At 41.3% G+C, this 24,946-nt stretch overlaps 1 protein-coding gene across 1 annotated transcript in view; it reads right to left on the reverse strand.

Moving 5' to 3' along the window:
* Positions 1–20,262: 20,262 nt before the first annotated feature.
* The window catches only part of LOC308309155 (proton myo-inositol cotransporter-like), a gene marked incomplete at both ends in the record, with an annotated part of 80,306 nt that continues 75,622 nt past the window's right edge, over positions 20,263–24,946 (reverse strand). Inside the window, one exon of the mRNA XM_080754631.1 lies at positions 20,263–20,489. Coding sequence (XP_080610757.1) covers positions 20,263–20,489 — 227 coding nt within the window. The remainder of the gene's footprint in view (positions 20,490–24,946) is intronic.

The following is a 24,946-nucleotide window of genomic DNA, read 5'->3' on the forward strand; positions in this document are numbered from 1 at the left end:
CTTGTTATCTTGTTGACCCGCTATTTTCTTGCTTGTAGTGTGGAGATTGGCTTGTAGATTGACATCGTCGTACGACGTACTGTACAAGAACAGTAGGGTATAGTACAGAAAATATTAAAACACCCAAGGGCCAACTACATTTCTTGAGTCATGCCATAATGTACCTTCGGACCATAACAAAGTCACATACATAATACATGCATCACATTTAAACAATTTTATGTAATTATCATCATCAAACATTTATATATTTTTAAAATATTACAATTTTGGAATGAAGCCGAGGGTGGTATAAAGTTCGTACTCGGTCCGCAATTGGCCCACAGGCCGCACTTTGGGCAACCCTATGTTAGGACATTCTTGGTTCTTCGTCATTCTCGCGTTCATACAAGGAGCTACTATCAACGCAATCTTCCTGTGTTATTCCACATATAGTATTTAAAAGTATTAGTGTTCAATATTTAAAGCAGCAATCCGCTTTGCTTAGAAGGAAACCACACTTGTTCCGGGCAGGGAAGATATTGTGCTCAGAAGCTTTAGGCAGTTATATAGATATTGTGCTCAGAAGCTTGTTATTTCTGCCTGACAGTGACAATATTTCTTTGTAATAGTTCAGACCGTTCTCCCAGCCAAGAGGCATGGATGAATCTACCCCTTGCTGGCCAGGAGGATCCAACACACCCCAGTTCCAAGCTGACACCCCATATGTAACCAGAGTGCTGTTTGGAAGCCCAGGACCCCAGTGAGAGTTTAATTTATTATTTGATTTACTTCTGTGTTTGTTCATTCATTAGTCATTTACACAATATCTCCCTTTCTCTTTTACTCATTCACTCGCTCAGTAATATATTCATTCATTTTGTCTGAATGGGTTTATTCTGATAATCTGATTATTGATCATAATTAGGATATGGTAATGAGTGGTTCTCAAACGTTTTAATGTCAAGACTCCCATAACAGTATACAAATAACGGGTCGATTTGGTTCCATTTGTATGCTCTCAGAGTTAGGCTCCCCTCGAGGAAACCTGAGGGTCCCCTGCCAGGACCCCACTTAAAGAGAACCACAGGCTTGCAGTTCTGAATGGGCAATATGTCATTTCTATCCACTAGAGGGTGGTAGTGTTCACTTGTTCAACTAAAAACAACAGTTGGTTCTGTTGGCTTGCTAACATAAAATAACCTGGAAATTCCTGCTGGAATTGTGGTAAATACATTTTTGAAACAAAATGAATAAATATCAGACAACGTCCTCGATACTTGTGTACTATATGCCTGTGGTAAACTGTCTGGGAATAAAATAATACAAATAATTAACACAAAATAATTATTGGCAAACTTGTTCAAACGTACATGATTTTGTCTATAAGAAGTGAAAAGAAAAAAAACTTCATTGTGTGACGTGAATTGACATTGTTTTACACGTGCACATAAAAAAAGACTACATTGTTTCATGCCTAAATATATGTGGGTGGATTTGATGACATTACACATATTTTTCATTAACTAGTTAAACTCCAGTATGTCATTGTCTCTGTCACTCCAGCAGCAATGAGGTCAGAGGTGCAAGAAGACACAAGGTCAACTTCTCTCTCAACCAATCAGAGGACAAAGAGCCTGTGCTAGACTTCACTCTTAACCAATCAAATGCAGAGGAGCAGTTTGAAGAGAGATTTTTCACGTGTTTCAGCAACAAGGAGTATGGTAGCGAAGCTAGACAACTGTTGCCAATGTCTCACTTGTAATTCTGTTAGAGCCTGACCCATGTGCAGTACTTTTTACAACCGATATATTGGCCATTATTTGAAGTTTTTGACGACAGCGGTATATGCAATTATGCAGCCGATGTGTCCGGATTTTGAACCTGCATGTCATTTTAAGCGTTTAAAAAAAAATATATATATATATATATTATGGATCTAAAAGCTCACAATCTGTCACATAATGACATCTACAGTATATATCCATCCATCCATATTACTGCAATTTATATAAACTTTGATAATATCTAATAATATTCATCAACAAATTACGTTTATTTTGATCTACTGTATGTGTTACCTTATACTGTAAAGTGAACTGTTCTTTCAGGATTTAGCTCCTTTTTCCCCCTCCTTTTTCTTTTTAACAAAACATGGGTAATCTGTTAGTCTAGTAGTAGGACTCCCCAAAACCGGAATCGGCATCTGACCCAAACATCTGGCATTGGTCTGGCTCTAAATTCTGTCCAATGAGCAGCAGAGCGCCGTCCTCTTGACTCTGATGAATGTTCATCTCAACAGGTCCGTTTGGAACAGAGAAAACAAACATGTTTCTCACACAGGAAAGCCCAAACACATCTTCAAGTACAGAGTATGTATTCCTCAATCACAATAATGAAATGTCGTCGTTGTCGGGCAGAAACCTTGTTTCTTCTCCACATTTAAACTTTTTATGTTTATTTTTTCTCTTTCTATATGAACACCCTACTTCACCATACAGTGTCACACAAAAGTAGCAAAAATTGCTGATCTACGAGCTTGTAGATCTGTTATTATTTTGTCTATTTGTGGTTTATTTTTTCTTTCTAAAGGCAAAGCGGGTTTAGTCTGGGTTTTATAAATTCCAAACCAATGAACAGCTTGTGACTAAATGATAACTACATTGGATCCATCTGAACACGGGTTACTTTTTCCATTTTCAAGTAACCGTTTTGGATATGCAAGGTTTCCACCCGACAACGACGATACTGTTATGGGAATGTCACTTTTATATTGGATGATTGACATTTAGTTTCTGTCCTATTAGGGGTGCTACGGATTCACAGTACGTGGAGCCTGAGAGCAGTTCCTTCACACAGGTAGAATGGATATCGTCCTTGTATCTCCATATCTCATCGTTTATTTATTTATTCACAAATTTGCCTATTTTTCTTTGTCATATGACATTATCATAAATGCTCACAACACATTGTGATCTGCAGATCTAAGTATTTTGGAATGTTTTGTTTTTTGAGCGGTGGTTACACCGTCTCCTATACGTGGCCGTGTGTGTATGCGTGCGTGTGTGTGTGTGTGCGTGTGTGTCTGTATGTTGCCTGAAGTACCTTTTTTGACCACACATGTTAAGGGAGGGGCGCTGTTGTTCAGGCCAGGCCAGACACACACACACACACCCCACACACACAGGCACCCCTCCCCCCCCCACGACCACCGCTCAGTTCACACGGGTGTGATTTTTTTCCCCCTGAAAGATTTAGCCTTTTGATATGCCCAAATAACATCTGTACTTTCAACCTGCATCCCTATTCTGGGAAAGTCATAATAGGCATAAAGGCAGTGGTAAAAATGATTTACCACTCAAGCCCCATCTCTAAAATAGTGAAAATAATAGAGAGCCTTTAGAGCCACTATTTTCACTATTTGTTTGGGGACGAAAAGAGAAAATGTTTGAAAAAGTGGTTAATATATTAATGGTTGCATTAAACAATAAACGCTTGTGTAAATTACAATACGTGTCACATGTAGATGGACAGGCATTGATTGTGATGAAATCAGATTTATCTGCAAAAACAATTCAGAGTGAACACTAGGGGGTGGCAACTGCCATCCTGTGGTGCCCCCAGACCACAAAAAGTATTTCAAGTGATTCATCTTTTCAAGTGATTAATACAGTGTAATTTGTGTTCTTGTCATTAACATGTCCCACGTGTCTATAAATGACAGTTCTCCAGCTGCATCCACGTCAGCACTCGTAAGTATCCAACTAGGCCTGTAAGCTATCCATTATTTTCTTAGCGACAATTCTATCTAATACTTTTCCGATTAATCACAACATCAAAAAGTGTTTTCCCCAGCACCGTTTCTGTCTACTCACTCTAATGTCTCAGAGGTGGACGGTCTAGAAACGTACCCAACAATGACATCATCGATAGGAATTCCATGCCAAATATAAACTACAGCCTTTCTCTTCATGGAAAGTTGGAATAGAAGCCACTGCATTAAAAAATATCTAAATCTGCCTACCGATGATGTCACTGGTAGGCATGTTTCTGAACCTCCTCTGAGGCACAGACAGAGTGAGTAAACAGAAATGGTGCCATCGTATAATGAAAATGGGCGAGGTGGTCATTTAACTGTTCAATCAATATACTGTATAAGATATCAATATATTAATATAATTCAACTCAAATGTCTTCAAATTCTCTATTTCAAGGGTCTAAAACAGGGGGTCCGGGACCCCTAGGTGGTCCTGAGTTACCATAGGGGGTCCTCAGAGTTACCATAGGGGGTCCTCCAAATCTTTGTGTGATAGAAACTTTTTTCCCTTTTTTATATTATCCACGTGAACCCTAGTGTCCATATTCTGAGAACTTTAGCCAAAAATAGCAGATCTACAAGCTCACAACGCCTCGCAGCTTGTGAGCTTGTAGATCGGCTATTTTTGGCAAAGAGGTTTGGTGTAGAGGGGAAAAGGAGCAGACTGAGTACATAGCAAAAGGTCAACATTATTAAGTATTGACGGTTCAAGTGGTTAAATATCTGAAAACACAAATTGACATGAATCCAAAATACACTGATGATTGTGCCGTCAAACAATGAATCTATATGGAATCTCTGAAAAGGTTGTGTTTTGGTTTGTCCCACAGCACCCACCGGACCGCTGGAGTGTGAAACATCGCCAAGTTACTCTCCAAGTGCAGAAGGTTATTTAAGTTCAGATTCAGATGGAGTAAGTCAATCGTTCTTAACCTTTATTTGAGCTCTGAAACAAGCACATCCTAGCTGTCATATGAAAACCTTGTATGTCCAAAACCGCTCCTTCCTTTATTATTATTTTAAAAAACATCTTAAAGAGTGAAAACGGCTCACAACGTGATGTATTGTGAGCTTGTAAATCTGCTACTTTCTCTACTTTGGTGTGACACTATGGTATAACTAGTAAGACACCTCAGGGCGACATTTTGAATAGCCAACCTATAAAATATAAAGTTAAAATGATTGTGATGCTTAATTCATTTTGCTGGGGACCCCCAGGAACCCCCTTAACGACCCCTGGTTTGAGAACCACTGTTCTACAGCCTTCATCTGCAGGTTCAACTACTGTAATAAAGAGTGATAGAAAACAATCTCTTTGATTGATGATGGCAAGATTGTGGCAGTCTCATCGCTCTGCATTCAGCAGGCGTTATTACTTTGATTGTGTTTCATAATGATATTGATGCCAGAGTGGGGGAGATCATTGGATTAACCTTTCACCAAATGCCAAGGCATAGCTGATGCGTTGTCGCCTAATTTGATATACTTGAGTGAATGAAATGGAAAGTTTAATACAGAGATATTGAAAATATTTCTATTGTACTGGGTGTCTGTGGGTTTAGAGTGTTAAATAATTGTACATGTGTTTAAAAAAACTGCCTTTATGAAAAGCTCCACCGGCTGTCTGTCCGCCTGTCTGTCTGTCCGTCACGTCACGTCACACTTTTGCCCCTACTCTATCTCTGGCACCGTTGGCCCTATTGATGCCAAACTTTGCACACACACTCCTTTGATGGCAAATCACAACCTCCAGCCCTGATTTCTCACATGCCCCTCTTCTAGCGCCACCATCAAGGCGATTTTTGCAAATCACATTTTGGAAACCGCTCCTACAGATTTTGCCCTAAAATCACAAGTGGTACACAGTATCTCTAAAGTCATGTCTTCAACATGGACTGTCCCATTTCCCATATTCCCTCCTGATTGGCTCGATTGCCTTCTAAAGTTTGTGTACGCGACCTGACGGTCGCTTATCTCCCGATTAGGGAGTCTTACTGGTAATGAAATCCATGCAATGTATTCCCAATCCAATCTGACTATATGTAAGACTAATAGATGACTACTATGCAACTATGAGTTTTGCCAAGCGATAAACTGAAAGAAAAGCAAACAATGGTTTTGTTGAATACCAGAACCACCACAAATGTTTTAATTTTGTGTAAATCATGGGGGTCCGTGACCAAATGCATCTCAAACTGGGGGTCTTTGAATTAAACGAAAGGTTGAGAATCACTCTGGGTTTAATAATCTGTCTGTCTTGTCTCTGTTAGGATGAAGGCGGACAGGCTGACTCTTATGCAGAGCAAGACCTGCTGACCCCACAGTGGACCACTCCTCAACCAGCCAATCAGAGAGCTGAGGGCAGCGCGCTGGGCTCTGACCGAGTGGCAGGGAGCAGCCAGGCTCAGTGCAGGTCAAGGTTATTATTATAGATTTAAAATTTTCATTCCTTTGAATTAAAACATTTATAAATTTAAATTTGTAATTTAATTTTGGCTGTTAACACTTTGCAAGCCACGGGGAGCCCCTTAATATTAAAACCGGAATATACCGGACATCTGAGCAAGGAGTCTCAGCCGCGCTGTCTTTTACCGTACTGGGTCATTAAAAACGAAATAAATGATTTTTATCCGAAAATCGGCGATCGTCTAACCTTCCCTAATCCGTGGATTATTTGAGCCGACATTTACGTGAACGGATCGCGCACGCGAAACGCACGGGGATAAGATGCGTCGGCCGAAACCCCCACTCTAAGCCAATGCAGATTGAAGAATTTCACTGGGAACTGTGGTGAGTTATACAACGGGGATCGCGGTATGGTAATGGGGGATGAAGACCACGTGATATAGCACTGGATGTCTGGTAAAATGAATGCAGTTCAGATCATAATATAATAATAGAAATTTCACGGCTAATCTACAACAAGCCATTCTATTTCGGCTATCAAAGTGTTAAAGTGGGTTTTCTAGTTTGGGGCACAGTCACACCACACTTTTATTCCTCCTATGCGGGCGGATTCTGCCAATGCATTTCAATGGGAATAGAGCGCTGGCATTTGCTTTAATATTTCTGAAGAGAAAAAACTAAAACAACAACACTTATAATAGATTATTTTTTATTGTGTCAATAGGCTGACTTTTTTATTTGTTTTAGTGTTAGAGCGCGGCTCTTGTACATGTTGAATTTGTCAGGGACGAGAATCAAAAAGTAAAAATAACGAACATAGCAGATCTACAAGCTCACAACGTGTTGTGATGTGTGTGAGCTTGTAGATGTGCGATTATCCCCGTTTCTAAACATTTTTTCAAATTTTGCGAAAATGTTAGGCTTATGCGTGAAATATTGAAAAGGACTAAAAAGTAGGACATTTTCTCCATATGATTTTAGTTTTAGTTTTAGTTTACTATCAGGGGTCAACGGCTTGGCCTGTGTTGGACATTTTTGTCAAAATGTCATTTTTGCCACAGTCATCGAAAATTTGCGGACAATAATATTACCATAGAGCAGGGGTCTTCAACGTTTTCAGGCTGAGGAACCCTTAGTTGAGAGAGGGATGAAGAAGGGACCTCCCCAACCTGTTCATAGATTCCATATAAGTTTCATCTTTTGACAGCACAATCATCAGTGTATTTTGGATTCATGTCAATTTGTGTTATCAGATATATAATCACTTGAACCGTCAATACTTAATAAACTTGACCTTTCCCTCTGTACGTAGTCTGATCTTTTCCCCCTCTACACCAAACCTCTTTGCTGAAAATAGCCGATCTACAAGCTCACAACACCTTGCAGCGCGAGGCGTTGTGAGCTTGTAAATCTGCTATTTTTAGCAAAAGTTCTCAGAATATGGACGCTAGGGTTCGAGTGGTTAATATAAAAAAGGAGAACAAAAGGTTTCTATCACACAGAGATTTGGAGGACCCCCTGTAGGAACTCTGAGGACCCCCTAGGGGTCCCGGACCCCCTGTTGAAGACCCCTGTCGTAGTAAATAAGTGTCATACAGAAAACCTGGAGACATTCAGTATATTGGGCGTTACGATCAAAATAAGAACATGATAATGGTGTGTAAGACAGAAAAAATCTAAGATTTGCCACGGACAGGAGGACCAAGTCTTTGCCACGGACACAGTTGTCCGCGTTCAGACTTATTTATAACCCCAGTGTTAACTATAATAACCTTGGTTCAGGTCCTTCAAACCAACCGAGTGCCTCCGGTGTAAAGCGACCGCGGCTGAAAGCAGAGATGCTGGGACTCAGACGGTGGACGCTCCAGCACGGCAGACCTCCGACGCCTCCACCCAGTGCAGCTCGCCACCACAAGACTCTCACCCTCCCATGTCGAGCGTAAGCAACACACATCGTTCACAAATAGTGAAAATAGCCTACAGCAGGGGTCTTCAACAGGGGGTCCGGGACCCCTAGGGGGTCCTCAGAGTTACTGGTTATTAGTAACCCTAGTGTCCATATTCTGAGAACTTTAGCCAAAAATATTTTTGGCAAAGGTTTGGTGTAGAGGGGAAAAAGAGCAGACTAAGTACAGAGTGAAAGGTCAAGTTTTATAAGTATTAACGGTTCAATTGGTTAAATATCTGAAAACACAAACTGACATGAATCCAAAATTAAATGATGATTGTGCTGTGAAACGATTAAACTATATGGTATCTATGGGTTGTGGGGGTCCCTGCTTCATCCGTCTCAACTAAGGGGTCCTTGGCCTGAAAACGTTGAAGACCCCTGGCCTACAGTATCTAAGCTAAATCAGCTGTGTCTGCTTCTAGATCTACTACTTTGAATTTTTGAATTTGAAAAGTAACAGTTTTGGACATAATGAGGTCTCCACCCGACATAGACGAGACGATATAGTCTACGATATGTACAGTATATCCTCTCATGGTCCCCTTTCTTATATGAATACAAAATATGCTGCACTAATATTTCAATGGGTCACACCAGACACCACCAGTGCATGTATTGTAAACAGTGTGTTTTCTTATCGGTTGAATCAGTGGTTTTCCACCAGTGGTCCTTGAGGGGCTTCCAGGTGGTCCCCAGCTAAATGACGGAGAGTTATAACCAAATGGACCCTCATAGATCTTTAACTCTTGAGAGTGTAAAATGAAATAAAATTTGGTTTCAGTTCAGTTAAATTATTGTTAAACATCTGCATTACTTCATTTAAAAGAAGTCTAGAAGAGAGGTAGACGTTTTATTGCCTGTTATCTCTCCCATGGTACCACATCAATACAGCATGGAATTGTGAAAAAAAAGAAAGAAAAAAAATTAATATATATATATATATATATATATATATACCGGTATATATATATAGATATATATTCATTCTAATTTTGGATCTGAGATGCTAAATCTCATCAAATGGTGGTCCGTTGCTCAAATGCTGAATGATATGAAATTACCTTGACATGAAAAAGGTTAAAAACCATTGGGTTAAAGGATTAATTCACCGTTAACATGTTTTGATAACTAGTTGTGAAACCTTTTTTTTTATTAAAATGAGCGACCCTAATTGCAGGGAAAGACCCAGAAGACATCCACAGGCAGCTCTGGAAGAGAAGCGTTGAAGAGGACCTGGAGGCTGCCTAGCAGGGAATCCATGGCTACACTGCTGTCGGTCAACGGATTTCAAAAACAGCTCCAAACTGAGCAACCAGTCCCTCCGTCAACTCCCTTTCTCTATCTAGGTAAAAAGAACTTTAACTTGGAAATAGCTGCGTGTTTTAGGCCAGTGGTTCACTTTTTCAGGCCACGACCCCCAAAATAATCACATTTTAACTGGGGACCCCCCCACCCCACCCTGAAGAGCACTAAGAGTTGAGGCATTACATTTTGTTTAACACGAGGCGTTGTGAGCATGTAGATCTGCTATTTTCACAATTTCTGGCTCTAATATTTGACAATTTGGCCAATGTTTAATTTGTCATTTTAGAGATATTATAAGAGATATACAAGTCCTTAAATTGTCACTTTACAAATGTGCAGATACCCTCTATACACTTAAACTTTATGTTGGTTTGTTTACTATTGAGTGAGAAAACAATGTTGCAAATTAAGTTACTCATCTGGGGACCCCACTTTGGGGACCCACCTGGGGGTCCCGACCCACAGGTTGAGAACCACTGTTTTAGGCAGTAGTGAGAAATCTTTTTTTAATGTCAATGGGACTCGGGAGGACATCTATAGCAAAATATCTCAACGTATCGGTTTTAAGTCCAGCTTCTTTTAAACCAATTTCAACCTGGATATTTTGGACACAAATGACCACAAAACAATAACGGATCTACAATCTTGCAAGTTAGTTAGTATATTTTGGTCATGATTCAACAAAACAGTTAAATATTTAGACCAAGGGTCTTCAACAGGGGTCCGGGACCCCTAGGGGGTCCTCAGAGTTACTACAGGGGGGGGCCGCCAAATCCTTGATAGGATCATTATTTTAAATTAACAACTTGAACCCTCGCATCCCTATACTCTGAGGAGAACTTTAGCCAAAAATAGCAGATCTACAAGTAGATCTGCTATTTTTGGCAAATAGGTTTGGTGTAGAGCAGACCAAATACAGAGTGAAAGGTCAAGTTTGCTATGTATCGATGATTTTTTTAAGTGGTTAAGTGTCAAACAAGTCTATGAATCTATCTATGAAATCGATGAGGAGAATCTCCATCACACGTAGAGGGGGTCCCTGCTTCATCTCTCTCTCAGTTAAGGGTCCTTGGCTTGAAAACGTTGAAGACCCCTGATTTAGACACTATTGACCGTATCTTTTCAGAAACGGGGGCCTCAGATGAAGGAGGGATGCAAGAAGACCCCTGCGGAAATGCTCCTGTGTCACATCCGTCTGGAGGAGAGGTAGAGGAGAGGGAGGAAGGGTCTGTGGCAGGAGATGAGGTGATCTCAGGAGAGGCTGAAACCATCAAGGAAATAGCAGACATCCTCCTGATGCTGAGGAGGAGGCACAAATACTGATGTTCTGTGTTTTGGGACACGTTCTCTACACCTTCAATTGAGTATTTATATCTTTCTTATATCTTTATATCTTCTAGATCTTTCACAACTTTAGTTCAGTGTATAGGATTTATCCTGGTCAAAAACATGTACTGTAAAAGAAGGCCTTGAGATGACAAAAGTTGGAAGTAGTTTGTAAGAAGACTTTGTGAGAACAGTTGGTTGATATCAAATAAAGCACCCAAAGCAGACCAGACCAGTCAATCACTTTATTAACTTCCTTGTGTACATATTCAAGTGTTCAGCTCCCATTAATGTATTCACTTTCTTTCTAATTCTAATTCTATCAATTCTAGCAAACCGCTTGAACAATATACAAATATGCTATACAGCACAGCTTGTGCTTTTGTAAAGTCTTTTTGTCTTGTAGTTGGTCCAACGGCAGAACCATGTAGAACATAAAAAACTACCAGTTAGAATAAAACTAGTGCTACAGCACAAATGGTTACGGCAAGGATTTTCCACCATTATTATCAAAGTGCATTCTAAAAGAACAATGAGTACTGTGTGGATTAAAACATTGAAAGAATGCCATGGTTTAAATGTCTTACTTTTTTTCTTTCCTTCAAAAATAGCAGATCCACAAGATCACAACACATAACATTGAGACTACATTTTGAGCTTGTGGATCAGCTATTTTAGCTATTCATCATACCAAAAATTACATACACATGTAAAGGGCTTAAGTGGTTAAGTGATAAATCAGTCAGTGTACAGGAGTTTTTTTTTTTTTCCTCAGTCAATATTTAAAAACCATTCCCTTGACAAAAAACATGTAGGCCTACAGTAAGAGTTGTAGTAGTTACATACTTTGTAAGAGACATTTCTAGGAAGTCTTCAAGAGCAGCTTTTTTACAAAAATTGTACAAGGCTGTATTCCAAACTGGCGAGGAATTCCAAAATGGCGAGAAATCCAATGAACAGAACTTTCAGAGAAACACTGTTCCAACAGACAATAATAACATTATGGCCGGCCATAAGAAACCTGTGCGTTGTAATGATAATAATAAATAATAGCACAGCCCTATTAAGATCTTAATCACCTCTTTAATTACACAACATATTATAACACACATGGTCTGTACTTTGATTCGTCTGTCCACTTTCAAATAGGCTTTCACAACACAAATCTATATTTGGACATAACGTTTTACAAAACAACATTGGCAAATTACGTCATAATCCTTGACTTTTAAGAGCACGAGAACCCACTAAATATGATATGCTTTTACAATTTGTACTCAAGGCTGTGGAGGAAGGCGACGCGAAAATAAATCAAATAAAAAAATATATATGTTAAGGACTAATACAAATAAAATCAGTCACAGTCAAAACATTTATGTAGAAAAACAATGTAGACCTAATGAACATAGGCTATAATACACCATTAAATTCATCCCGTTGATAACTCTGAGAGTGTTCCCTTAGTTTGCGGGTCAATTTGCTTACATTTGTACACTGAGAATAAAAAAACTAAATGAAAAATAAAGTGGAATCTCGGAATCCATACAGAAAAGCAATGCGGCTTCAATCTGAATCTTGGACTTGGGGTCTAGGGTCTAGGACAGTGGTTCCTAGACCACTCCCCAAAATAATCATATTTGAACTGGGGATCCCCCACCCTGACAAGCACGAGTGGAGGCATTACATTTAGTTTGACTTGGTTCCAGATTAATATTGTGAGAATAGCTGATCTACAAGCTCACAACGTTGCATTGTGAGGCATTGCCAATGTTTAATCAGTTTTTGTAGTTTGTTGATAACAGTAATTTTTCTTTTCTTTTTGGATATTAAAAAGGTCTTAAAAGTCCTTAAATTGTCACTTTACTGGGGCGCCCGCTGGCCTACTGGTCCACTGTGGTCCAGGCACATACCACTTAGGCATTGCCACATACTAGGTATGGATGTCTGGCGGCAGCGTCAGGCATCCATGGTCTCGACCCACAGTTTGAAAACCACTGGTCTATGACGTCACAATGTACATCCCAATGTACGTCACATTCATAATCAGAAAGTATGAAACATGAAACAAGAAAGGTGCTGGTGCATTCTAATGGCAGTGTACACCAGTCCAGTCCAGCACTTTGCGAGATAAGCTCCGGCCACGCAGACAAGATCGACAGACCCTCTTCTAAACCAGTGGTTCTCAACCTTTTCTGGATCAGGACCCCACTTGAAAATGTTAAAAATGACTCTGTCCACCCATCCTGACCACTTAACAAACACAACACAAAACAAAAAAATAAATAAAAATGAACACTGAAGATTTGACAGTGTACATTCATTTATTTTGTGTGTCTGCTCACTATCACTGAGAACTACATGTAGACATGATGTCAGATGACCGCTGGCCGCAATTCACAGCACTGACAAGATCATGTTTCAGAGACAAGAGTCCATAAATGACACTCCCCGAATATAAAAACACTTAATACTGGAGTGTTTGTTTGCTGCAATGATGACACGACAGTTTGCAAACCGTACAGAGAAACCCACAGTGGCTCTGTAGATTAGAATATACATCCACATAAAAACTGCTAATTTACAGGCTGATGTTACAGGAAACCAATAGCTTCAAACTGGGGAATGTAATGGTTTTGTGCTACATGGGCGATAAAACAGACTGTTGCAGTCGATCGGTCACAGACACATCAGCAGAATTACCAATGGTTAATTAATATACAGCTCAGGGATTTTGTGTGTCATCAATAGAAGGTAATTTTTGTGTGCAATGTTACAATCTTAGATAATAGGTATCTGAGATGTGTTGCGTATAGGCATAATGCTATTGATTATCAATGTTACAACACTATCTCAATTTCAACAAGGCATGTGACACTTCCATTGGACATCAAGTGTATTGTCGCAGACAGATTTCTTTTTCAGGAAAGGCAAAAAAGAACCTGAGTTCCCATGGAGCAAATGTAGTTATTATTAGTCACAAGCACAGTTGTTAATACTTTTCACTGGTTAAACGTTTATGAATCCCACAGATAGATTTAACCACATTCAAACCTGGTGGCTCGTATGTAACCTGACTCCGCCAGATGGTGGCGTATTGAGGAGTCAGGTTACCTTGTATGGGCATGTCTTTAGAAAAATAAAATAACAATACATACATACATAAATAAATAAATAGTGACAACAACAGATCTACAAGCTTGCAGGATGCAACACGATTTGAGTCTGTAGATCAAGGAAGCATAATATAGGGCATTCTATATTAAAAAAAATCATAAAAAGTTGAAATTATGAAGATAAAGGTTTTCTGACCAACATCGATGATGATAATAATAATAATAATTAAATAATAATAATAGTATACATGATTAAATGCTGGCTCTAATAAAAGCCTGGTTGTGTTACATTTGAGAGACAATTCAAGTTAATTTCAGACCTTAAGCAAATATGCAAAGGACTGACGCCAATTTGTTTCTAAAAACAAAATGCACGTGAATAGAAAGAGCTGAAAGTGAAGCAATGACTTCTAAGCACGACCAGACGTCCAGGGTTGGCCAGTATTGGTGTCCATTGGAGTTCTGACATATATCTCTAAAACACAAACATGTCCTGGTTTTCAACATTCATTAAAAAGTCCCAGGTCAACAACACTAGTTCTTTTAGTGCTTTACGCAGATGCTTATCATGTTCTGTTGAAAGGTGCAGTCACTAGGTGTGCTAGTGCAAAAATAATTGCCCCCCATCCTGATAGAGGTAAAAAATAAATAAAAAAACACCCTCAAAGGAATTTACAAAGCAAAAGTAGTGGAAAAAGGTTGATCTACAAGCTCACACAACGCTTGTAGATCAACAATTTTATGTGATTAAGTGTCCGAGTTGATTTGATTTGAGTTTGGTAAATAGTAAAACACAATATAGCTCCCAGGACACATTGAAGCATAATGAAACATTTGTTTCCAAAGTGGTCAGTGGTTTGGGGTTTTTGAAAATGTGGTCACCCTATACTTTTATGGCTGAATCAGATTGAAAGCATCAAACGCGTGCATCTGTGAACAGTGAACACCCACCGCGTTCAACTGCCACAAAAGGGTTAAAGGGGAAATGAAATGCCAGAGCATATTCACATGGTTAAAAATAACACATCTGTGACAAGCTGCCAACAGATGTACAGTAATTGGTGTGTGGAGGAAAATGTTTAATTAAATTCCAGTTTTGTCCATTAGGTGGCAGCAGTGATACATAACGTCCTGCAGGTGATGTCAGTGGAATGTTTTTTTTTTTTTTTTTTTTTTGTGTTGTTTTGTTAGTTTTTTGGGACTTTTCCACTTGTAATGGACTTAAAGGGATATTTCACTTTTTTAAATATTTGATATTCATTTTATTTCTCTAATAGTCATCGATGTGATAGTTTCCTATACTGATGAGATGATGGATGTGTCAAAACCGCATATGAAAATGACACACTGTCAAAACACAACACAGGCCCTAACTAACTGATTGTTCATTGATGAACGAGGCTGCTGAACTCTTTATTGTGCAAAACCACCGGTAGTCATATAATACGGACCATAACCTATACTCTGCCCTCGGGTTGATGAGATGATTAGTTTTGTTAAATGAAATGTCAGAATCGATTTGCCAGACACAGACTTCCTTCCGGTCACTATCACCAACGTGTACACAGACCGTGCATGTGCACGCATGAGAGTGTGTGCGCGTGTGCGTGTGACGTGTGTGCATGTTTCCGTGATTATGCTGCACCGGAGTGGTATATTCCCTTAGTTTAGACAGATGGTTTCAGAAGGCAGTGTTGCACAGAAGTCCAGTATAGCTGGACAACAGGTGTTTTTGAGCGGTGGTAACCGCTCCTACGTCTGGCTTTGTGTGTAGGTATGTATGTGTGTAGGTATGTATGAGTGTCCGTATGAGCACGGAACTCCATTTATGGAGATAACTGGCGTCACGGACAGAAGGGCCCATAGAAGGAGATATGCACATGTGTCGTGTCTGATACCATTGTCATGATGCAAAGTGAGCACCGCTGCTAACACATTTCTGTTAAGACAGAAATGCAAAAAGCAACCTCATGGTGGCGCTAGAAGAGGGGCATGTGAGAAATCAGGGGCGCAGGTTGGGGTTTGCCAGCCAAGGAGCGTGTGTGTGTGCAAAGTTCGGCATGGATCGGGGCAACGGTGGCGGAGACAAGAGTAGGGGCAAAAGTGTGACATGATGGCGTGACGGACTGACGAACAGACAGACGGACGGACAGACAGACAGACAGACAGACAGACAGCCGGTGGAGGTTTTGATGGTAACTGTGACCTGACGGTCGCAACAAGAACAGTATGCCAAAAGTCATAGTGGGGAATAAGACCAATATAGAGATAGTTGTCCAGACAGACAGATAAAGACTGAGGATAAGTGAAGGGAACGCATGAGGATAAAACCTGCCATTTCAAAAGAAACATTGTCATTGTCTGAGTATATCATTGTTGTAAGGATATCCAAGATAATTATTGTAACCTCTGACTACTTCTACAGTCCATGAATAGCAGCTGCTCTGACCATGAACCAGCGGCCATTCAAACTGGCAGATCTGTAGCCAGCCAGAAACAAGGAGATGACACAGACGAACCCAGGATCTTACCAAGACTTTAACTCAGCCAGGAGAAGTAAAGATAGATGACGTATGCAGGAAGGAAAACCACATACTGTATGTAAACAGTGTGGCAAGAGTTTCAGTGACCCAGGTAATATGAAGATACACCAGGTTAGGGTTAGGGTTAGGGTTATCCACACTGGAAAAGACCTTTCCATTGAAAGTGAAGCTCTCGTCATGGCGAGAGTTTCAATCAATTAAGCATCTTCTTGTGTTACTAACATACAAAGAAACGTGTCTCTGGGGTCCGAACTGTATGCAGGGGAAGTGGCAGCCCGATGGTAAGGAACTTGGGCAATGGGCGTTCAGGTTCGTCGAATTGATGAGAAGTGAAGCATGACTGCCGCTGGTAGAAAGGGAGTCTGAGAGGCTTCAACCGGGGGTGATAACACACGACCACGCCAGTTTGCTCAAGATTGGTCCAACGGTTTGTGAGATTAGCTGTACACACGCACCGCACTGTTCTATTTTAATTTTCCAGGCATTGCCGCATGGTGAAAAAAAAAAAACGCAGCCGGTGTGTGGTCCCCTTAACACAGGGGGAGCCAGGGACCGAACCGGGAACCTTCCGATACTGAAGCGGTCAACTCCTCAGCCACTGCCGTCCTTATTAGATATCGTCGTTGTCGGGTGGAAACCTTGTATCTCCAAGTTTCAAATTTGTCTGTTCTTTCGCGAAGTAAAGCCCAGCTTCATCATACAAGGCCTTCGCACAAAAGTAGTGAAAACAGCAGATATACAAGCACACCTGTGCTTGTAGATCGGCTGTTTTCACTAGTTGCGACCGTAGGTCGCATTTACTATCAAACCCTGCACAAAGTGTAAGTCCGTCCGTCAGTCCGTCTGTCTGTCACACCTCACACGTCACACTCTTGCCCTGCTCATATCTCCGCAACTGTTGCCCCGATCCATGCCATATTTTGCACACACGTTCCTTACCTGCCAAACTACAACCTCCAAGGACCCCCGGAGCTCCAGGGACCCCCAGGTCCCTGGGGGACCCCCAGATGTAAAAAATGACCAAATGTGCTAAACTGACCAAATGACCACCCCCACGGGGCTGCTCACGGGGAATTCCCGGGGACCACCCACTCCTGGTGCTCCAGAACGGATGCAAAAGTGGTGGCGCCCCCAGTGGAGGACCCCCTACACTGCAGCTCACATAAAATGCCGTAACTCCGGCTAGGAGCGACCGGGACAGCCGGGGCCGGTACCTATTCGTCCGCCTTGCCGGCGCGGACACCCCACCCCTCATTTCTCACATGGCCCTCTTCTAGCGCCACCATGAGGCCGATTCTTGCAAAACACATTTTTGGACACTGCTCCTACAATTTTTGCCCTAAAATCACGCAAATCGGTACACAGTATGTCTACACTCATCCCATCAACATGAATCTCTCCCATATAGCGCCACCTCCAGGCCGATTTTTAAAAACACATTTTTGGACACTGCTCCTACAGATTTTGCCCTAAAATCACGAAAATCACTACACAGTATGTCTACACTCATGTCATCAACATGGATCACGAAGATTTTGGCAAAACACATTTTTGCCCTATTTGTGGAGATAAGTGACCTACGGTCGCTTATCTCCCGATTAGGGAGTGTTACTGGTTTAAATCATTTTTAAAATGATAAATGCAAAACAAAAGGTTTTGGACATACAAGGTTTTCACCGGACAACGACGATATATATAAGATACATTCAGTGTATACGGTTTGAGTGATTAATCTCGGTTTTCATCAAATAATGAGTTACAGGGTCTAACTAAACTGTTAATAGTGGGAAATGAATCCTTGACAGAATAATTAATTGTTGCTGTGCAACTGTCTTTGTTCCACAGTGGTGAGAAGGGCGCACTGCTTGCAAACGTGTCTGCTTTGACAGAAAGTACGTCATGTACTGTTACATTACGGTGGTTCAAACCTTGTATCTTTGGAGCAGCAGTTGTAAAGCCGGATCTGTAATTGTTTGCGCACGACAGAAAAAAAGCAGATCTTGTTGTGAGCCTGTAGATCTGCTATTTCCGTTACATGTCAGAGTTATGTACAGTTATATAGAAATGGTCAGGAAAATGACTACCTCTTTATTCTATCGATAACTTTTTAGAATAATGTAATTAATGAATGAATTATTTATAGCCTTGTATGATTTGCGAAAATACGAGATTTCCAGCCGACAATATACTAGTGTTGTTGCTGCTCTTATACCACCATTATTACTGGGGTTGGCGTGGGCCAGACAGTAGCCCCCAGACAGGGCCGCCTATTGGGGAACCCTGTTGTACCTGCTAAATTAATATTGGGCATTTAATTTCCCATTTAAGTGGCACGTCATTTCACCTTGATGCACGATTTTAAAGCTATACTGTGTAAGTTGCTCAACTTGTGGTCAGTAGCTCTATAGCAAACCTCGGTCGCGTCCGCGTCTTTCGGCCGTTTTTCGGTTCTCACACCCCCGCGTCTGCCTCCACCTCGCCGAGATCTATCTTTTGAGGGGTCCCTGGTTCCTGTGCGTTCAGCCATTCCGGAGATACACTCCTTCACCCATGCTTCAATAGCTCACCGCGCACCCGAGACACGGGAGACTACAAATATGGCCGCCCTAGCGACCCCACTCCAAGATGCGCTGTGATTGGCCGGCAGTGTATAACCCTCGCTGTGATTGGCCGGTAGTATGATGACGTCATTATGCCGCGAAATTCTCCCCCCCTCACGGCTCATAGAAAACATATAAAGAGAAGGCTTTTGAAGCTGAAAATAACGGAGTGGGGGTTCTAAAACTTTAGCGATTTAACAGTTAGGACCATTTTAAGATTTGTTTTATAAAAAAAGTTACATGGTATAACTTTAAAGGACATCATCGGGAAGCAAAACGTCAACGTTTATGCCCAGGGCCCAGAATTTGGTGCGACACCCCTGCTTATGGCCAACACTAAAATCCTCTAAGGAGGATTTAAATGGGATTTTCTATTACAGATCAGACAGCAAGGGGAACCAAGCTATGTTTTTTGGCTTGTTGTCATCACACAAGAACATTACCACCCCCCCCCCCCCCCCCCCCCCCCCCCCCCCCTCAACGTGTCACCCAACTGACGTGTTGAGAGCTTGTAGATCCAATATTTTCACTATTTGTTTGGGGGCGAAAAGAGAAAATGTTTGAAGATGTTCGCTGCTTACATGTATAATGACATTCCCAAAATAGGGATGCCAAGTCGAAAGTGGTTAATACATTAATGGTTGCATTAAACAATGGAAGGCTGTTTTAACATGTGTCACACGTGGGGGACAAATAGCCTATGCCAGGGGTCTTCAACATTTTCAGGCCAAGGACCCCTTAGCTCTGAGAGAGATGAAGCAGGGACCCCCACTACATATCGTATAAAATTGTGTTGCAGATGTACATGGATTATTTCATAAACGGTTTAGAGCACTATCATCTGTGTCGGTTGGATTAATGGGTATTTACTATTTTCATATATTATCCACTAGTCTGCTCTTCTTTTCCCTCTAGTCTACACCAAACCAAAAAAATCTACAAGCTCGTAGATCTGCTATTTTTTGGGCTAATGTCCCACTAAGAATAGGGATGCTAGGGTTCAAGTGACACAAAGACTTGGCGGACCCCCTGTAGTAACTCTGAGGATCCCCTAGGGGTCCCGGACCCCCTGTTGAAGACCTCTGGCCTATGCATAAACTAACTGAAATTTAGGGTTAAATGTGAGCACTAGGGGGCGGCAACTGCCATCCTTCTGATGCCCCGAATGACGCCCCTGGCTCCCTGCTCCGTGTTTGGAGAAAAGTCTCTACAACGTCACCTTTTACTCCACGTCGGACGCGTCATTGTCTGACAGGTGATAGTTGGAGCCTTTGACCCGGATGTATTCCACCTGCCGTCCCTCGTCGGAGTCGGTGGCGCCGCAGGAGCAGAGGCGGCCCTCGAACAGCGCCTCGATCTCCTCCAGGCGCCGGCCCTTGGTCTCGGGCAGACAGCCGTAGATGAAGAGAGCGCCCAGCAGAGCCAGGCTGGAGTACAGGAAGAACGCCCCTGGTGGAGGAGGACGGGACAGCGCGTGTTAACAGCAGTGTTGGTTTTCACAGCACACTTTGATTTGTTTTTTAGTCATAGTCTTCTGGATGAAATGTAATTTGGTTTGAGGCATGTTTTAGCCATCTGAGCTGTTTAAATTTTAGTCTAGTTTTAGTCGACTAAATGTCTACAGTTGAATTTGCCAACAAAAGCTTATTTTTGGCGGGCCTTAATGGCGTCGTAATGCCTGATTTTACACTTTTATTTGTTGGATGCTGAAAATAGACTATCTACAAGCTCACAGCGCGTTGTGAGCTTATTGTGTATGTATATGTTCATATATTTGTATATGTTCATATATTTCCTTTAAGGTAACGGGGTGCACGGTACTTACAGAACCCCTTGATGCAACGTTACGTTACATAAAATATTAACATAATGAAGTAACTAATAACTATTAGCCGGGAGCATGTGAAAGTGATGAGAGCCACATTTAGAGATGATTCCAGTCTGTCTCTAGAGAGTGCTGTGCATTTAGAGATGTTACGGAGAAGATGCATGTCTGCCCCACAGAGCCCTGCTAATCAGCACGAGAGACGAGTGAATTCTAAATCCATAATTATAAACCAGTTTGCTGTCTCTTTTTCCTGTGGATCTGACACCCCACATCTCCACCCCCCATTAAATGCCTGCTCACAAAAACATTGTTCCATTTTACACCTTTCTCTGTTTAGTGTCTTGATCACAAATACAATGTGTGTGTGTGTGTGTGTGTGTGTGTGTGTGTGTGTGTGCGTGTGTGTGTGTGTGTGTGTGTGTGTGTGTGTGTGTGTGTGTGTGTGTGTGTGCGCGCGCGCGTGCGTGCGCACGACCACAATGTAATGCTATAGTTCTGCTCTGTACCATGTAGCAAAAATAACATTATTAAATAAAATGTAAAACCCAAAACGTATAATATTTTGTTGTCGTTGGATACGATTTTATCTGGAATTACAAGCTGTTGCCATAGGAGAGATAACAGGCAAACGTTGACCAAAATAACACATTCTCTCTCCGGGGACCACTGGTCTAGATCAATGGTTTTCAATCACATCACAGTCCTTCATGAGCTGCTATTTTCAATATAAATACAGTACATATTACACCAAACTAAACATTCTTAACGCAGTTCTACAATTTCTACACTTAATATACATGTCTTTTGACGTGTATATTAAGTATATTATCACATTTGTATGTTGTTCTTAACCTCTTGGTAAGACAGGCTCCGGGTGTTCTTTCTGTTTAAACAAAGGATGAATGAATAAATAAGCGGACAGAGGCATTAACACAGGAACAAGGGACTGAATGCTACAAAAGGTCACTTCCTTCTTCCGTCTTGACAGAACACATGCGGTTGAGGCAGATTGATTGAGAAGTAACAGGGAAAGAGAGAGAGAGAGAGAGAGACATTTACCCTCCCTGGCTCTATTGATCAGCCATCACAACAATTCTGTGACTCACGTCAAGCAAGCCCATACTGAAACCCGACTGTTGACCCTGTTGTTGTGTTTTCTGCTGTTCAGGTGCGTTTTGCAAAACTTCAACCTGTCGAGGTGCCAACATGCGCCTTGTGCACAAGTAGGTAGGGCTGTCACAATTATTACATAATTGTCTAATCGCAATTATTTTTCTTTCTTTTCAAATCTTTTTATTCAATTTTCAAATGAGCAAAGTCCAGAGGCGGGTAAACAATCTCAAAAAGATGGATACATCACATGTAGAAAAACAGAGTACATTATTATGAGAGTGAATAAAACCCATCCCCTATCCCCCCTCCCCCCACCCTCAATCCCCAGGACGGTTGAACTGTCAAAACAAAGTAAGTAAATAATCAAAACAATAAAGCAGAATAAATAATCAAAGCTTGCTGCGTATTGGGTTGGTCAAACAGGTAAGCGCCACACTACACCGTTTGAGTATTATGATAGAACATCATAAAAGGGCTCCAGGTTTTATAAAATTTCTTTTCAGAGCCGGCAATTGAGAACCTCAACATTTCCAATTCCAGACAGGACATTATAGCGCGAAGCCACAGGTTGAGCACAGGCGGGGCAGCATCCTTCCGCTTAAGCAAAATGGCGCGCCTAGCGATCAATAAAGCAAAGTCGACCATACGACTTTCCGTCCGTGTTAGAGGAAGGCCCTCGCTTCCAACTGTACCAAACAGAGCTAATAAGGGGTCTGGGTCTATGTCACGATGTAAAATGTTGGATAGCGTGCTGAATACACCCTCCCAGAACGGCTGTAGCCGTGGGCACGTCCAGTATTGATGTATAAGTGTGGCCTCATTGTTACATTTATCACAGCTAGAACTTATATACATGGGTTACCATAGTTACAGCTACTGTAAGCAAGTAAGTCTTTTTTTACAGTACAACGTGTGATACAGTACAACGTGTGATGTCATCACATTGTGATTTGCAATACAAACCCCAAAATCAATCCTCCAGTTCTAGGCAACTTTAGGGGGAACTTTTTATTTTATTTCCACATAACTCCTCTAAGGTATATTAATGACATAGTTCAATATTGATTTCCCTTTAATGTATGTGCGCTTGTAGATCAGCTACTTAGTTGCGCCGCACGACAACGTTGTACAAAGAAGTAGAATAGGGCTTAAGCATGGCACTATAATGGCCATTCCTCTAGTGCTGATGCCGAAGTTTCCACTTGAGATATATCAAATTCTAAAGGGCAGATTGCTGTGGAACTTGTTAAGCATATTCATGTAATTTGCAAATCAGCGGCACACTGCAATTTCACTGTCAACAAAGGCCACATATGTGCCGGCTGCTGTCCGCCTGCTCACTCGTCGTCCATTGCTATTTTCATCACAATAGCGGGTGGAGGCACCCAGATAGACGAACCCATGTCTTGCTTGTCTGCTTCACTTTGGTATGAATCCCTCAAGTTGGAAAGCATTCTTATTGAGTTCTTTGTGCATTCTAACCCACACGTTGCAGAGGTTATACCCAACCGAATTGCAGCACGTTATTATGACGGATGGTCAATATTGGAGACAGTATATAGGTTTCTCGTTCATAGTGGCTCATTGACTGGTCAACTAGATTATTGCATTTAATTGTCGTGAGAGAGGAGGAGAGGAGAGGATGATATTGGTTATTCCAATGAGAGCTTTTTTTCCTCACAATACTCCTATTCATTCAAAATGTTTGTTGAATTTGATTGATATATGAAATATTATTTAAGCATGTTTTAATACAAAAGTACAATATATATATATATATATATTCTAAATATTTTAAAACCTTTTTACATAGACCACCTGTACAGTAATTACTGTATGCCATGGACCATTAGTGGTCCATGGGCCACTGGTTGAGAAACTGTGACACCAAAGGATCTTGGGTCAGAAGGATTCATTCTTAGATAATAGTACACACTCTACCAGGTGAGCAACCAGATCTCTAATACACAGTTACGCTTAAGGTCTTTGCACACAGGCGCGTTTATCCGCACGGATAAAACGGACAATTTCATTTTTTAAAAAGAAAACAATGATTCTCTACGACCTCATGCACACCGGATCCGAATTAGCCGTGCGACGAGTGGCTGCGGCCGTGCGTTTTTTTCTCGATCGAACCCAGTTCGATTTGTGCGTCTTGTCGCATGCGGTAAAAAACCCATCACTCCTTTTATGACTCCTTTTGGGATCTGCAGCGCCGATTCCGCACAGCATTGCACACCAAATCCAATGCGTTTTATTCATGCAGCAAACGAAAACAAACGCAACTGTCCTGTGTGCAAAGGGCTTTACTCTCTCATGGAAGAAAGGTTCATTTTATTTCCTCTTGCGTATTCTCACATAACTGTTGTCATAATCGGGGCCTCGGTAAGTGCTGCTTGAAATCCTTTTCAATCTCACATTCGTGGCATTACAAAGATGTAGAAAAGCAACTCATTTCAAAGGTGTTATGGATTAAGAATTTGAGTCTGCTGGAAAATGTCTGCGTTTCTTCTCTTAATCTCCCCATCTTTTTCTCCCTCCCTCCCTCTCTCTCTGGTCCTTTTCTCTCCGACCGTTAGTTCTGTATATGGTCGTTGTCGGGTGGAAACCTTGTATGTCCAAAGCCGTTCATTTTTATCATTTAAAAAAAAAAACTAAATAGTGAAAACAGTCAATCTACAAGCACACAACACCTCGCACCACGAGGCGTTGTGTGCTTGTAAATCTGCTGTTTTCACTACTTTTGTGCAACAACCTTGTATGATGAAGCAGGGCTTTACTTCGCGAAAGAACATACAAATTTGAAACTTGGAGATATGGGGTTTCTGTTTATGCTCTTATCCCTGTCCAAATCATGCTCCCTCTCTCCATCACTTTGATATTGTTCTCTTTAAAGATTATGCTCTGGCAGTAAAGCGAGTGCAGCCCAGGGAATATGCTCTGCACGCAGTTGACTAACAGGCCA

Source organism: Nannobrachium achirus (assembly GCF_963921795.1).
Source record: "Nannobrachium achirus genome assembly, chromosome: 23".
Classification (NCBI taxonomy): Eukaryota; Metazoa; Chordata; class Actinopteri; order Myctophiformes; family Myctophidae; genus Nannobrachium; species Nannobrachium achirus.